This window comes from Conger conger, chromosome 8 (assembly GCF_963514075.1).
Source record: "Conger conger chromosome 8, fConCon1.1, whole genome shotgun sequence".
Classification (NCBI taxonomy): domain Eukaryota; kingdom Metazoa; phylum Chordata; class Actinopteri; order Anguilliformes; family Congridae; genus Conger; species Conger conger.
In genome coordinates, this window is record NC_083767.1 from 22100057 (window position 1) to 22117510 (window position 17454).

General features: G+C 42.5%; 1 protein-coding gene across 1 annotated transcript in view; it reads right to left on the reverse strand.

Moving 5' to 3' along the window:
- Positions 1–17454, reverse strand: part of LOC133135453 (diacylglycerol kinase theta) — a 45839-nt gene that overhangs the window by 20060 nt on the left and 8325 nt on the right. Inside the window, exon 2 of the mRNA XM_061252465.1 lies at positions 10228–10307. Coding sequence (XP_061108449.1) covers positions 10228–10307 — 80 coding nt within the window. The remainder of the gene's footprint in view (positions 1–10227; positions 10308–17454) is intronic.

The following is a 17454-nucleotide window of genomic DNA, read 5'->3' on the forward strand; positions in this document are numbered from 1 at the left end:
TCAAGAGGTGTGGCTGTTTTTCAGACCAAATGTCAGAATGGGGAAGAAATGTGATGCAAGTGGCTTTGACCGTGGAATGATTATTGGTGCCAGACAGGGTGGTTTGAGTATCTCAGAAACCGCTGATCTCCTGGGATTTTCATGCACAACAGTCTCTAGAGATTGCAGAGAATGGTGCGAAAAACATCCAGTGAGCAGCAGTTCTGTGGGAAAAAACGTGTTAATGAGAGAGGTGAGAGGAGAAGGACCAGACTGGTGTAACCTCACAGAAAAGTGACAGTGAAGCAAATAACCATGGTATGCAGAAAAGAATCTCTGAACACACGAGGCGTCAAACCTCTCAGTGGGTAGGCTACAGCAGCAGGGAAAGAAAGAAAGAAATTAAATGCCTAATAAAGTGCTCAGTATGTGTACCTGACAAAAATACTTCTTGAAGACCTGCACTAAAACTGTGAGCTCGCATATGCACTCCCTCTCCATGTGTGACAAGGGAGAGCATTTTCCCAGCAGAATAAAGCTCAGCCAAGCTTACACTCCTCCCCTTTCATCCACTCTCATCTGTTGGCAATTTGGCACCGGAGCCATCTCACCGCCAAGGCCGCTCGCCCGTTAATTAATCCCGTCCCTGAGGCAGACCACATTGACCGCGTTCCGCATCTGAGTTCCCTTGTTGCAAGCGCCGGGGTTCCCGCAAAGTTTTCCGTTTCCAGTCCATCTGGGATGGAGACGGCGACAGACACGGAAAGGACAAGAAAGAATTACAACACCCGGGAATTACGAAACCCTGTGGTACGTGCGCTGTTGCCCAGCTCATACAATTTCTATTTGGAAAATTTTTACAAATTGTTGCACACGTCATTCAGCTTAGGCTACGTGCCATTACAATTCATGTAAACAATGTTGTGCAAACATGCCGTACCGTACGGTTTAATAATGCTATAAAAAAAGCGAAAGCTAGAAGCATAAAAGACTCAATGTAAACTACCACCCAACACGTTCAAAAGTTTCTGGGTGTCACATGGGAACTAGTGTCTTGCTATGGTATGCGCAAATTACATAAATGGAACACTTTTAACCAATGGTTAATTGGTTAATTGGCCTAACCATCACTGAAAAGAAACTCTGAAAAGCTTATTCATGGCTGAACTGCTGCTGCCTCATCTGTGCCAACTCGGCAAAGAAGTGCATGAACCACGTATGGACAATACCATCTTGTGTACCCTGCTGTTTTTTTTACTCCGAACACCGCAATACTTATGCATAATTGCTGAACTTGGCGGAATTTTTCCTTTTTGTTTACCACACTGTATTTCATTGAAAGCCATGGGTGGGAGATGACTTGCTCCAACATTAGGATGTTAAGTTTATGGGGTGCTGTTGAGCGAGCCAACTAATTTAGATGATGGCAAATTTTATGGCTGGCAAAAGCCAGAATCATTACATCACAGCATTTAACAGACGTTCTTATCCGGAGGAACCCTTTGCTCTGATTACAGTATTTTTGTTTACATGGCAACCCCTTCTAGTAGTATATACTGTATAATGCAGCAATGCAGGTTAAGCACCTTGCTCAAGATTATGACAGCAGTGTCCTACCTGGGAATGGAACTAGCCACCTTTCGGTTACAAGGCGAGTTCCTTAAGCGTTACACTACAGTACCCCCTGGGTAAACACAACCATGGGCCAACTCCTCTACACCTCTCCATTTGCCAAAAGTCCTGGAACACAGGGCACACAAGTACATGTTTGGGGGTTCAAGCCACGATAAGATCTGCACAGCCCATGAGCAAGGCCCTCAAGCCAATGGTGGCTGCCCATTGCTCCTAAGTAACTTGGATGGGTCAAAGTTAATGTCTGTTCAATGGTAATTTTTCCTCGAGGAATGTGAATTGGATCAGTAATTATAGAGAAAATGACAAATAATTGCACAACATCACTGTGTTTAGAAGACTGTGTTAGCTCACGATGGTCCGAACACTGCCATGTAAGCCTGTGCGGTTCGTAGTCTCTCGTTAGCAACAGCTTCCCCACCACAATGTCACAGTGGAGCACTATTATCATGTCACAGTATGCTGAAATGGATCGCGGAGGTGACTCGTACCAAGTTTTTATGAAAAAGGAAGGAATTACTTTACACACACACAAAAACCGAAAGCGCCAGAGCGCTCGCATTGCGTCTACTGCACAAGCTGCCGCTCCGTCCACCACTCCTGCTACTAACGCTCGGGGTTTGCCCGGTTTCACGAAACAAGCACCGATACGAAAAGCTTGGTGCCCATTTAAACTGAACCCCTTGTGGAAGGCTGCAAAAGGTTCCCCTCGACGCCAAAGCAAACACACAGATGCCGCAAATGACCTTTCTTGAGCCCTCTGACCAATTTCTGCTCTCACTCTCAACCTTGAACAACCCCGCTATGTTTTGGACATGACTGTAGGAAAAGCTGCGTTTACAAAAATTGTTCTTATGATGCTCTGTCACTTGACGGCAGCTCAGTGTGTGCTTCACGTCCTATTTAGTACAACAAGCTGCTTTGGAGTTTGACAGAGCATTTTCTTGTTTTAGACCACAAGCCCCCAAATGACCCTATATCAGCCATTATAAAGCCAGCAAATCCTCTACAACAAAATATCTACAATACCCTTGTCAATATCGCACACAAAAATTATATAAAACCCATGAATTAAATGGTATCAAAAAAAACCCAGCAAATTAACTGTGGAAATTAAATATTAAATATTAAATATGAAAGCTATAAATAAAATTTAAAAAACTGACAAATTGCACAATACACGTCACCCCCAAAAATGGATGGGAACTACGAGTAACTGCTCCCTTGGCAGCATCGGCCAGCAGAACAAGCCATCGTTTAATAATGAGTGAACCCCACTGACAACTGAAGCAAAACAGAGCAACTGTTAAAAAGCCTTCCGCAGAAGCCCCCCACACCAAGCCCTATTAAAAAACAAGCTGGGGGAAGCCAGGAGGGACTAATCATTCCACACGATGGATTGAGGGTCTTTGAGAAGGACAAAATGGACATGAGACAAGAACAGAATGTTTTGGCCACAAGTTGAAGTGTTGTTTGGGTGATGGAGGAGGGGTGACAGGGGTCAGAGGTTATGGAGAGGGAGTGTTCTTTTGGGTCTGTCCACAGGGAATTATTCCCGGCTCAGGTAGCCCGATGCAAGAAATGGACAGCAGTGTCTACAGGCACTTTGGACCAGCACAAACCTCATAGAAGCCATCTACAAAAAGAGAACCATGCCTTTCCTCCTCAGGGAACTATGTCACTGTTTGGACTAAAATACTATTCTGAGCTTTAGAGAGCTTGTGGTCCTCTTGGTTGGCTCAATTGCACCAGGCAAGATCAATTGAGCACAGAAAATGATTTGAAACCAAAACAATTACGTATTCGACCCAAGCCTGCTCAGGGCAGTCAAACTGAAGATTATGGATTGATGTAATATACCCTGACTGAGTTGTGCTTGGCCATATATTATATGGACCAATCAGTGTCATTTTATGCATTGCATGATTTGAAGGACTGGCAGCATTTTAATTCAGAGATGATAACATACTTCTTAATCACACACTAAGCTTTACTTAGTCTAGCTCTTCTGCTTTTGCACACGCTGGTGCAAGGCAACAGGGTAATACTCAAAGACGTGTCCATTAAGGTACTTACAACATGTCATGTCCATATCATGTAATTAAAGTAAGTAATGGCAATTAAATAACTATTGTCATGATTCTGTGGTATAGTAATGTCAAGTTGTGAGCAGCAATCAGCAAATCTGGACCTCAAATCCAAATCTGACCCTGGTTTTCTTTTCTCCCAGGTAATTTGCTGAACAATTGGTGCCACTAATTGGGCAGACTATCTTCACATCCTGACTCCCAGCTAAAGGATGGAAAACCAGCAGGTCTCGGGACCTTGAGGACCGTTATTTGATGATCCCTGGTTGTGAGAATAGCCTGTGTCTACGCCTATTTTTAAATGGACCCCAAATTTCCTTTGTTTCTAAGGCAGCCGTATCTCCGGGCCATAACCCTCTCCCCTGCTCGCTTTGGATGGGGCATGACCTTGAACAGCAGCCCAGACCTCCCCCCTGCTACAGCACCACTTCCTCTGCAGAGAGGAGACACTTCCTGTCAAGCTCCCGCCCTCCCAGAGGTCCTTACCATAGCAGGCTGGAGGCATCCATCAGGAAGACTTCATTTCCTGTCTCCTGCTCTCTCTCCCTCTCGTGCTCTTTCCCCTCAATCCCTCTCCCCCGTTCCCATTGCTGTACCTCTGTCACACTACTCCTACTTCGTGTACCTCTCTATCGCTGTCTATTTTCCCTCCCATTCTCTCATTCTTTCCCCATCTCCTCCTCAGAGACTGGTTAAACAGCACAAACAGTAGTGTGCCGAAAATGTGGGCACCCCTGGTCAAAAAGCCTTTTAAAATTAATATCCAAGTGAACAGAAGCTTATCTGACCTCTACATCTCTAGGAGACAAAGGTGTCACCCTTTTTTATTCAAACATACCTTATTTGGTGGTGGCCAAAAAGTTACATTTTGGTTTTGTCAGTCCAAAGCACATTGCTCCAAAAGGCTTCAGGCTTGTCACTGTTTTTTTGAGACTTCAGATGCTTAATTTTGTGTTGAGGTTGTTCTTTCAGGCAACTCTGCCATGTAGGTCTTTGTTGTTTGAAGTATGTTGTATTGTCGTCCTGTGAACAGCTAGACCTGTGTTTGCTACTCTTCTTTGCAGCTCTTTTGCAGTGATGTGTGGGATCTTCTGAGCAGGTCACCAGGTCTCGGGCCATTCTATATGAAATCTGGGTAAATAATCTTTTTAAAAAGTTACAAAGAATAATCCAAAAGGGTTCCCATTTTTGCACAAGGCCCTTTTCCTTTCTTATATATAATTTATAAACAGTAAGAAATGAAAATACAAAGCAATCTGGCTTTAAAATTTGCACAAAGGTCTCATGTTTAAAGTTCAGGTTTGCTTTTGATCACATACAGATTAATTGTAACAGACAACATCAGGGAAAGTTAAGTTATACCATAAAGTTGGGGTCCTCAATCTTATCCAGAACAGGTCGGTGTGAATGCAGACTTTCGTTACAACCAAGCAGTTACACACTTGATTCTACTAATCAAAGTCCTTAGCACAGGCAGTGGTTGTAGAATCAGGTGTGTTATTGCTCACTTGGAATGAAAGCTTGCACCCACACTGGCCCTATCTGGAAAAGGTTGAGGACATGAGCCATAAAGCATTAAAGTGACACAGATCTTCATTGCAAGTGCCACATACTTATACAGTTAATTTGTATTCAATTAGCATTTGCCCTGAACTTTCTTGACTTGAACATAAAAGTAAGGGTAAACATTCCACTTACAACTGCAAGCGTTACAGTTGGTCAAGTACCAGCTTCCAGTGCTTAACTCGCTGCACTGTGTTTATGAAGAAAAAAAATGTCGGCATCAATTGAAGTAAAAGTTAATGGTAAAGTGAATGCTGATTGAATACCAGCCTTAGCCTGAGCAATCAAGCGAGAAGCTCATTGTTCCGATTTCACAAATCCCCTTTCCTCCTGGTGAGAAAGCAGAAGACTAAGCCACCAAAACCAACTGCAAACACAGAAGACCTTTAAAAGGAGAATTGGATGGTACATTTGTGCTCAGAGTAGGCGCTACTCAGCAGGAAAATACATCATTTTTCAGTTTTCACCCCCACCGTTAGCAATATTAGCGCAAAGCTACTAAAGACTAAAACAGCAATTCCTACAGCAAAAGGAGGCTGGGATTTGGTTCTGCGAATGACTCATTCCCTCACACGTGGTAAACAAACAATCCCATTTTTTATAAATACAGCTTATATTTAGAAAGGGAAGCCAAGCAGGAATTTGCAGGAACTCTGTTTATATCGCGGCTTGTTAATCATAATATGGCATTTTCTTTGAACAGGAATCCAGAATTCCTCATTTATATTCCTGTTTGTTAGTGGACAGGTCCACTGGAAAATAGAGGTGAAATAATTAATATTAATTGTGGAGCACGCAATTCACTTGAATTGACACACCTCATTTGATGCCAATGGCTTTTACTCCATTTTTTGAGTTGTTTTATAGATTACATTGATCCTATTTTTCAAAAAATGAATCTAATTAAGCCGCGCCACACATTTTCTGCAAAAAACAGCAACTCTGACTGAAAAGGTTAGTTTGAGCCACGCCCTAAATCCCTGACCTGGAGCCAGGTTGAAAACCTGCATGAAAGTAAGAAAATTACTCCCCAGCTTCACCCCTCTTGGTGATTAATGGGTAGGATTATAGATCAAGTCCGCAAGAGCAGACACGCCCCCAAAAGAACTTCATAATCTCTACAGGCACACCCACCGAGGGGGAAAGTCTAGCGGTGTTTCCAAAATAAATGAACAAGGTTACAAGTCTTTACATGAGTGCAAAATGTAGTTCTATATTAAAATCATACCGATTGTAAAAACACCAGAAAGCAATAAGATTAATTCATCTTATTTTTCCATTCACTTGTGGCCAACCCCCCCTTGTTCCAAATCGCATCTTTTAAAAATTGTGCGACTGGGCAAAAGCTGGGGTTTCATTACCCTTTAATATGCCATTAAATCCAGTGTCTGCCGTACCAAATAATACATTACGGTCACAAGTCTTCACGGTCTTCACAAATGCTCCTGACGAGCTGGTCGGCGCCTTGAATGGCAGCCAATCGCTGTCAGTGTGTGAGTGTGTGTATGAATGGGTGAATGAGAAGCATCAATTGTACAGCACTTTGGATAAAGGCGCTATATAAATGCCAACAATTTACCATTTTTACCACAAGCATCCCCCTTTAGGCGAGTATAGGACAGCTGATGGACAGCTGCCCTCAGCCTATGGGAGGCATTGGACAGGATGATGGAAGTGTGGGCGGCGAATCATGATTAGACTCACATTAAGGAATCAACAAATGGGTGTCCCCTCTGTCAGGGACAGTGGCTGCCCTTGTATGGACAGACAGGACCATAAATCTGCAGTCCCCTGAAGACCTCTTTATAGAGTGTTACCAAAGTCACATCCTCTTGTCCCCTTCACCCACACACACAGAAACACACACAAACTACATTCGCAAGCAATCTTGCATGATTCTGGCCTACACCAGACTTACTAAAAGCCTGTATTTGGGATAATTAATTTTTGTACTCCATTTCATTTCATTGTGACACATGCATGCACTAACACAAAAGGCTCTTGTGGGAAATGTTAGCTCACTTGAGTGCTGAACTTGTGAAAGAAAACCATATTTTTCAAGGGACTGACTGCATTAACCTTTATTTATATTGTTACTGATGCCCATTTAATTTCTATGAGGTACCAAAACCTAGGGAATATGCTTGATTGGACATAAAAAGCAGCATTAACAAGCATTAAGCAGCCAAATTCCAGGAACTGGTATTGGTACATACAACTGGGGCTCACGTACTTTCCAGCACATACATTTTTACAGATAATATCAACATAAATACAAAAGGGCATTGAAAAATCGTTGCAAGATCATGTTGGAACTTATCCTATGCCAATTAGCCAGCTGGCCTAATGGCCAGCACTTTGTCCACAGAAAGGTTTGGACTCAAAAGCTCTGCTGTACCTGCGCACCTCACAGAATGGTCACAACAGTCATCTTCACACCTCAACAATAACCTACACAATAAGAACATTATCTAGTTCTACAGCCTCATCAAATTGCTCCATGGCAAAATAACACTCACACGCACCAAAACAACTGGAAATTGAAATCATGAAATAATGCACGCCCACACCCACACCAACTTCCTCGGTTAATGAACTAATGAAAAGTCAAGTACAGTTCCATAATGTACCATAATGCAGGCCTACTCACATTTAGGGTCACATTTGAGGTCAATAAGGTTTCAATTCAGCTCATTTGGGAAATGGGATAGTAATTAAATTCATACATTGAAAAATGATCATAATAAGTTGACGATTTTTCAATTAATGGATTGAAAGTTCAGTTAATTTCCTGATTTGACTGAACTGAAGGAGAATTGATCCCATTCCAAATGCCTCCTCTTGTAATGTGTCTGGCAACTGAGGAGCAATATGCCGAAATTGCATTACAGTAATTTAATTACTGCACATCATTAAGCATATGCCGCTTTAAGCAGAGAGACCGGTTTGTTTCCTGGGAGTGCTCTTAATGCTGCCAGCCTGTTTCTCAGGGAGAACACTCAACAGTCTCAATGTACATACTATACGCACTGTGGCATAGACTACCAATATGTGAAAAACCACTTTGCACTGTGGCATTGTGAGTAGTGGTTCTTAACCTTTTGGTCCCAATGGCCCTGCCATGTGCATAGGAAAAAACCCTTGCATAACTTCCGGAGGCATTAATTGTTGAAACTGTTGTTTTTACATTTTTGGATCCACTCATGAATGTATTTACCTACAGAAGAATAAGACTACAGAATGCAGAAGTTTGCATTGAATCTGTAGCGCATGCCTGTTACATGGATAAAATCAGATATGAAATGTACAACAGAAGAACACATCGATGCTAAGGATGAAACCGGCTATAAACCTGCAGTGTAACAATCAGCATGTGTGAACACACACAGGGGAGTAATGTCAAATCACGTACACCTTATCTGAAAATTTCATGGTCCTGCTCTCAACCGCGCCTCTCATACGGCATCTTTTAGATCCATGTGGAGCAATGTCAATATTGAAAGAGTCGCACCTAGCGTTCTTATCGCCGGCTGGGCTGCAGTTCAATGGGTCATCAGCATATTGTTCAAAGTGCATTTCACGGGAGCAAACAATATATCATGACTACTGAAGGTCAAATACTACTGTAGTGTAGAACATTGTCAGGCAAGGTTTTGCCAGGATTCAAAAAGCAAACATTCCTTCATTCACTTAGCAGGTGATCTTATCCAGAGTTCAGGACCTTGTAAAAGTGTAAAACATTAGTGTTACTCCCAGGGACAGAACTGTACAAATGCACAAATTCACACAGAGTCAGAATTGCTCTAAATATTACTAAAACAAAGTTACAGAAGCGGAAGCTGTGTATTTATTTTCCTCACCAAAATTATTTTTAAGATATTTTTTAGGCCTTTTACAGCTTTATTGGACAGTATATAGTATAGAGAGACAGGAAGAATGGGAGCGAGAGAGAGGGGAAGACATGCGACAAATGTCGGACGGTCGGATTCGAACCGCCGACGTCGCGGCTCGCAATGAGCATGCGGTCAGTGCTCTACAGGCTGCGCCACCGAGACACCCCACCAAAATTATTTTCTGTGTTTGAGCGGATACAGATCCTTGTTGGTGTGCCTGGTGGGCTTAGAAAAACAATTTGTCCACAGCCACAACACTGGACAAATCCTCTTTCAAATTTAATGACAGAAATCACCAACAATTCTGCATTCAGCATTGCCTTTTGTAATAATTCCAAGCTTTGTTTATAATGCATCATATAAGGCACATAAAAAATGCACATTCCCTTTGTGTTCATTCTCTTTCAGCAGTAATGTCAAGACATCCTTAAAGGATAGGTGATGACTTTATGGAAAAGGCCATTTCTGTTTTTGTAGGCAATTCCAAAGACAACAGTGACACCGATTGGCGGAACTCTTCTGGCAGATTCCGTAAAAAAACTAAACTAATAATAATAATAATAATAATAATAATATCATTCGCAATAATATCATTCACAATCCATGTTGTTTATTTAAGTTTAACCAGATATTTTAATCACAGTACTTGAAGAGAAAATGCAATGTTCGGTTACCCAGCTCATATATAGCACCAACATCAAGAACCGCTGCTGCTGGAAAACTGAAACGATGTTACATAACTGGATCCGGGGAGTAACATCTTGGTCCTGGTGTATGCATCAGTCGATTAATAATTCACTTGCCCCCCTGGTGTTCTCAGTAATTGCAATAATAAAATTTAGTGTATATTGATACACACTGCATATTAACCCTTTCTGTCCCAATCATCACTCAAGTGTAAGTACCGTAAGGTAGTGCTATATGGTGACATTATACCTTTACAGGCTATCAAAATGACTGCTATACTATTGTTTCGAGCCCCTATTAAATCCCTACAAAATTTTCTAAACTGGGGGATTTGGATGGAGCCACTTCATATTGGAGGACAAACTGGAGATGCTCTGGGTACTCACCCGCACAAGCGTTGGAGCCACACAGGAACACACAGTCTTGACGTGCTTCAAACACTTCTCATGGGACATGAAGTTACACACTGTGAGAGGGTAAACAGACAAAACGGCAGTCCTTTAATCCTGGATTTTAAAAACATGCCATATTCCATAAAACTGTTCGTGTTAAGAACCTGTAGCCACCTTCTGTGAAAGGATAGCTATAATGCCAAAGTACTGGGACAGCGACACGTATTTTGTTGTTTTGGCTCTGTCCTCCAGAACATTGGATTTGAAATAAAACAAAGGGTTAATGTGCACACTGCCAACTTTCATTTAAGGATTTGTACATCCATATCGGGTGAACTTTTTAAGGGGAGCAAAAATAATGGGTGAAATCAATATAATCGGAAATAAAGTTGTTAAACCTGACAGTCTTGCACATTCACCCGATTCATCATTTTATTTCAAACCATTTTTTTTTTTGCTGGAGCAGAGCCAAAACAATAACAAAAAAAAAAAGTGTCTAATACTTTTGTATTTAAGTGCATATCGAGGCACTCGGCCTTGACAACAGATTGACCAACCGACCTCAAACAGCTGGTGCGCTGCTCTGCCACATCCTGACCTGTACACACAGAAATGGGTACCAGCGCTGCAGCTAGTCTGAGAAATTATGAACAAAAGGGTACATTTCAAAGCAGGTCCGTTATCAGGTCTGTCTGGCTTAAGCTGATGCAGGCAGCGGAAACGTTCCGCTGAAGAGGACTGAGAGGTTTAAAGCATCTTTGGAGCTTTGGACCGGATGAACCGTGTCAGCTTTCCTCAGTCCAAGGCCCCACTGAGCAGGAATTGTTCGGTGTTCCTTTCCCAGCGTTTTCCATTCAAAAACAGCAGGCCTTTCACGCACTCGCTCAATAGCCATTCAAACCATTTAAAATTCCGATAGTGATTTGCCAGGAGAATAAGGCAGCTTTTTCTTCCGGAGCATTTACAAAAAATGTTTAAAATGCACGTCTTGTAATCACCAATTTGCCCATTTAGCGGGCCCTTTTTAGCTAAAGGGACTCACAGAGGGTGCTTTAAACAGGGTTGCAAAACCACAAGAACAAGAGAGAGCAAAGCTCACAGTTTTAGCACTGTGGTCTGACCCATACGCCAAAATTGCAACCACGTAATGAAATAATGAAATGATTAAGCCACGGATGGGGTTGTTCTATTGAGATAAACCCCGTGATCTTTGCACTTGTGTCTGCAGGTTTCTCCGGAAGAGAGCATCTTCTGAATGGTCGTAAATCAGAGGATGAATGAAATCTTTCAGGCAGCCTTGTTAGGCCTGCAGACTTTCTGCAGGTTGAGCACTCCAACCAAACCCAGGGGTTAACTATCAAATGCTTGGTTTCCTTTTCCCAGTAATGGTTCTCATCAATTTCAAGCTCCAATTAGAGATCTTGAACAATAGTCATACTGTAAATGCACCGCAAACAAAATACTGGTCTTCCCCCCCCCCAGAAAGTCCCCTCAGTTACAGGGCGGCCTGTAGCGTAGTGGTTAAGGTAAATGACTGGGACACGCAAGGTCAGTGGTTCTAATCCTGGTATAGCCACAATAAGATCTGCACAGCCATTGGACCCTTGAGCAAGGCCCTTAACCCTGCATTGCTCCAGGGGAGGATTGCCTCCTGCTTAGTCTAATCAACTGTACGTCGCTCTGGATAACAGCGTCTGCCAAATGCCAATAATGTAATGTAATGCGAGTGTCTTGGCGCCCCTTAAATAAATCATTGTTGAGGAAATGCCCAAAGTCCCATAGCCTTCCATGCCCACCACTCTACTTGAACTACAAGGGATGCCTAGGGATTTGCCAAGATTAACTAATTCCACCATTCCTGTAAAAGTCTTACATTGTTTTGACATAATATATACAGACTATTATTTCATATATTTCTGAGTTCAGGCCAAACCTTACAAAAACTTTCCCGAAATTGTAGTTTATGCTGCCATATCAGACATTCACTGGATCGAACTGGCCTTCTTTGACAAGCACAGCCTATACACAGCGAGCGTCCATAAGGTAGGGCATGTGAGTTGGGTGTTTGCGATTTAGCAGCTACAGCAGGAAGTGGTCGGCCTGGCCTCCCAGCAGCCGGAATTCTGTGGGTGGTTCTGAGAATCTTTCAGTCAGCACATCTCCTCTGTACAGCCCAACGCCAATCACAAAATCACACACCTGAGACTCGCGAGAGGTACCAGTGGCCCCCTTCCCATCTGAATTTTTTTTTTATTGTTTTATTTCCCACCACCACTACCCCCTCTTGGGAGATCAACTTTATTTGTAATTACAATTGGAAGGGAACAATGAAAGAACAAATAGTAAAACTGTAATGAAACGAGACAACTGATAGTTACAAAATAGAGCAAATTGATATTCGACATTGTAGTAGGATATTGCATTGAGACAAAAACAAAACAAAGGAAGTAAAAAGAAAAAAGAAAAAAAGAAAAAAAGAAAAAAAGAATGGTGCAAAAAAGTAATAAGACATCAAAGAACGGGTACATGAGAACGGTTTATCACCAGCTTTATTGGGCTTGTGAGAGTAAGTTGGTGGGATGTGGGATGTATGTACGTGTGTGTACTGCCTTGTCTGAACTCCAGTGGCTCTCAAAAGTAAATAGCAGGTGATGAGCACCACATGGTTGGTGCATAGGAAGGTACGTTTCCATGAAAAGCGAGCGTCAACTCGGTAGGAGACTCAATACATTTGTGAGTTTTCTGAAGAAGCACAAAGTGTGATTTCGTGAAAAAATGACTCGGCCAAGTTTTTGGATTAGATGCACCGAACCTTTAATGAGTCTTATGAATGGGCCACTGGCAGGGAGTGTGCATCTTCCCTGCTTTTCATTGCTCACTGGGTGTTGGCATATGACCAAATGTGCACTTACACTGAAATTGGAACATTCCGGCACAACACACTCTAAAACCGGACACTCACTGGTTACGTCCCTCAACTTGAAACTCTTTCCTCCACTACCACATCCTCTCCTCCTTTGTCCTCCCTCCACTGTCCCAATATGACCAGTGAAACAGCTCCAAACAGAGCTCTAGACTCCTCCAGGCGAAGGACACATCAGTGTACGCTACCATGGAAGTCTTTACACATTTCAGGATGACATCATACTCACCCCCACAAAGTTTGAAAGGCCATCCCACAGAATCTGGCACTATTCAAACTTGGCTTGGCAAAGCGAGATGGCAGAGAACATTAATTCCCCCAATTATGAAAGATATTTAGCCAATTTTTTGTGCTGTTCAAATTGTGTGCTGTTATTATCACACATAGTGTCTTATCCGTAGGCTGGATTCCTTACAACAGATAGCAAAATGTCAGTTCATTTATGTGGCTCATATCCTAGACAAATTCAGCAAATTAGGGCCAGGAAGCAGGTTTGTTTGTATATTAAACAAACATGACTCTAAACATAAATTAGAACATTACATTAGCATGGCAGCTGCCATTATTGCAGCATGTGAACATGCATTAATTCATTTATTCAACCAACTGTTTCCAAAGTATGCATTTATGAACAATAGATTTGATTTCAGATTTTTAATGTGAACACTCACATAATATGAAGCAACATATCCTATTCACCAATCTATAGAAAATGGTTTCTGAATTAGCCTATGTGAGATGCAATGAACTGACTGCATTTCTTACAGGTGTTCAGACATCAGCAACATCTGGGATGACAGCAAATTGTTGCGTTTGTAGAGATGTTTATTCCAATATGTAACCAACACCATTAAATCAAATAGTGTCTTAGTATTGAACATTTAAACACAGAACACTCACTGTTATGGAACATTTCAACACAGAACACTCACTGCAATGGAACATTTCAATAGAGAACACTCACTGCAATGGAACATTTCAACACCGAACACTCACTGCAATGGAACATTTCAACACAGAACACTCACTGCAATGGAACATTTCAACTCAAGACTCAAAAAAGGAACACTCGCTGATAAGGGCAAGATTTCAGTGAAAAGTGGTGTATTCATTAATGTTTTAATTATAGAAAATCAAACGTGTTTTCAAGACAGCAAACATTAGCTAACACTAGCTAATGTTCGCCAACATTTTTCTGTTCCCTATGAATGTTCACTAACAGTTTGAAAAGGTAGTGCAGCTTACATTTGTAATGACCAATGTAATATTGGAGAGAGAGAGAGAGAGAGAGAGAGAGAGAGAGAGAGAGAGAGAGAGAGAGAGAGAGAGAGAGAGAGAGAGAGAGAGAGAGAGAGAGAGAGAGAGAGAGAGAGAGAGAGAGAGAGAGAGAGAGAGAGAGAGAGAGAGAGAGAGAGAGACTGGCATCCAATCCCCTCTTTCCAGTGGACTTGCTGTTGCTATGCCGACTGGAGGAGTCAATCACGACTTTGCTGCAGCAGATTACACAACAGAGGCTCCCCCTCTGCCTGGCAACACCAGAACCAGTCAGTCACATGCTCCGTATGCACTCATACGCCGCGTCCACACACTCCAGACAGTCAACACTACATCCATACAGACTACACTCCTACATCTCATACACACTAACACAATAGCAAAAGGTTCCTGGTGAACAACACTACATCTACACACAATACACACAGAGGGAATATGTGATTTTCACATATTTACATTTTAATCATTTGGCAGACGCTTTTAATCCAAAGCGACAAGTGCATTGGTTCTTCCACAAGTTACAGCAGTACATCCACAACTAGTAAAGTACATACTATTTTTTGAAACAAAAAATTGTCAATGTAAGTGCAAAATATTAATAATTATTATAATTATTATTTTTGGGTTAGATAAGAAGGATATCGGGGGGGGGGGGGGGGGGGGGGATTCTATACTATACTATATGCACGACAACCACTACGTCCCACTCCCTGCAGATCACACTGCCACAATCACTTCCAAACACATACAAAATTTACTGCACCGATTCATTCGGTTTGTCAGCACCCCACTCCCATACTCCAGATTTCACACAAACATTCACACCTTTCCTCACTCTGGCTTAGTTGAGCTGTCTATCTTTACTTAATGATTATTCATTTACAAAATCACCATTCCTCAATTAGTGGGATAACCACAACTAAATAACCATTATGGGACAACCGATATGAAATAATATTTCTCCTAATGTGAAAATATGGTTGACTAAGTGCAACGGATGAGTGACGTTCATCCCACTTGACCTTCTCCACCTCATGGTAAACAGAGGAGGACTGAGGAGGTGCAACACTTTAACGCACGCCAGATTAAAGCCCTCATGAAGGGGCCTGAACTTCAGAAGCAGAGCCGACCTGGGTCAAATGCGCAATCACTTTGGATTCAAATACTTCTCTGCTCGATTGATCTTGCCTGATGAGAGGCCCAGAAGGCGGGTTTTCACTTGCACTTTTTGAGAGTATTTCATAGGTTCCCATACCCTGGACAAGCTCAGTAAAGCAAACAAAAGGATTTGAATCCAACATTATTAGGTATTTGACCTAGGTCCGGAGCAGAGTGTATCTGTGCCCCGCCGGGGAGGAGGTTGGCCGTTGCTGCATCGAGGCCTCTGTGTGAGGCGACCCTCTGCTCCCACAAACGAAAAAACAAAGCAAACATTCCCATGCAGCTACGCTACCACTGGGGAGTCCTGCTGACACGGAACAGCTCTACACCCAGGAGAGAAAATGAGCTTACCGCCGATTGCTTTACTGAGGATGAAGACACTAACTATTGTACGTGGGAGAAAAAAATGTACAGATAGCACAATGATCCAGAACAGTGCATACTCGACTGTTAATCAGAAAATCTAGTATGGATTAACTGGTATAGACTGAATCTAGCAAAGGTTGACTGGTACAGTCAACAGGACAATTGAAGCACAACTTGACAACTTTACAGTGTGTACACGTCCTATAGTGCGGGCAGAAGTTCCTGCACTTCAACGACAGGCAGTCCAGCAGGGACTTATTTTCTGTCATCGGGGCAAACTCTCCAGGTGCGCTGGGGGGGGGGTTGGTAAAGCGTCCCCAATCTCACCGGACCTTTAAAAGGTATGTTGGAGGGTGCCAACGCAATGGCGAAACATATGGCCATGGTTGAACCGTGACCAGGCATCTGTGTGCGATGAGTTACCTCAACTAGGGCTGCGCGCTTTCGCTACGGCGGTACGTCAAATAGTTTTTTTAGTGCAATACGACCCATCTCTGGCGGTAAAAAACGTTCCTCGTTTTCATCTTTAATCATACTTCACACCTTAACACATCTCCAAACTACAGTGAAATGCTTCCGGGGGAGAAAAAAAAAAAAAAAAAAAACTTTGCTTGTATCGATTCAATGTTGATTACCTTGCCTATTAGTTTTGAAAAGCACATCGTTTACGTTTTTGCTCTTCATCCTTGTGTGAAACAGCATAACCCCAACCCCAACCGTTCTGGCTAGGTTGACAACATGTTAGGCACATTAGCACTCAGATAGAAAGATTCGGTCTAATGAGAGCAATTCAGAAAGGGAAAGGGGGGGGCAGTGTCAAGATTGATGCAGGATGGGGCCTAAGCTGTGCCAAGTCCGATTTGTTTCTAATTGATTAGTTACGTGTACAGTAACAACAAAACCAGCAGATGCTGCTTTCAACTGTGCTGGTGGTGTGTGGATCTTTGATTCAGTGCATCACTGCATTCCCCCCAACTGCTTGTACACACAATGACAGGAACTTTTTGCACTGTCTATCTTCCAATACCTTTCAGTTGCAACCACTAGAAGCACAAATGGACCCACTTACGAATGCACAACACATTTCCAATGAACTACACAAGAACACTCAAACATTTGTTAATGAACTCATTGATTGTCTCACTCACTCACCGACCGACACCCCAGGCTCAAGCTTACTCTTGTTTCGTTCACACTGATAATTCTCCAATACTACTGACTTCACATTCACACGCTTAATCACTCGAGCTTGGCTAAAGGTGTTTTGGTATGCTCTGCCTAATAATTTACATCCATCCACTATCCTGAACAGGGTCGCAGGGTGGTTGGAGCCTATCCCAGCATACATTGGGCGAAAGGCAGGAATACACCCTGGACAGGTCGCCAGTCCATCGCAGGGCACACACACCATTCACTTACACACTCATACCCAAGGGCAATTTAGACTCTCCAATCAGCCTAACCTGTATGTCTTTGGACTGTGGGAAGAACCCAGA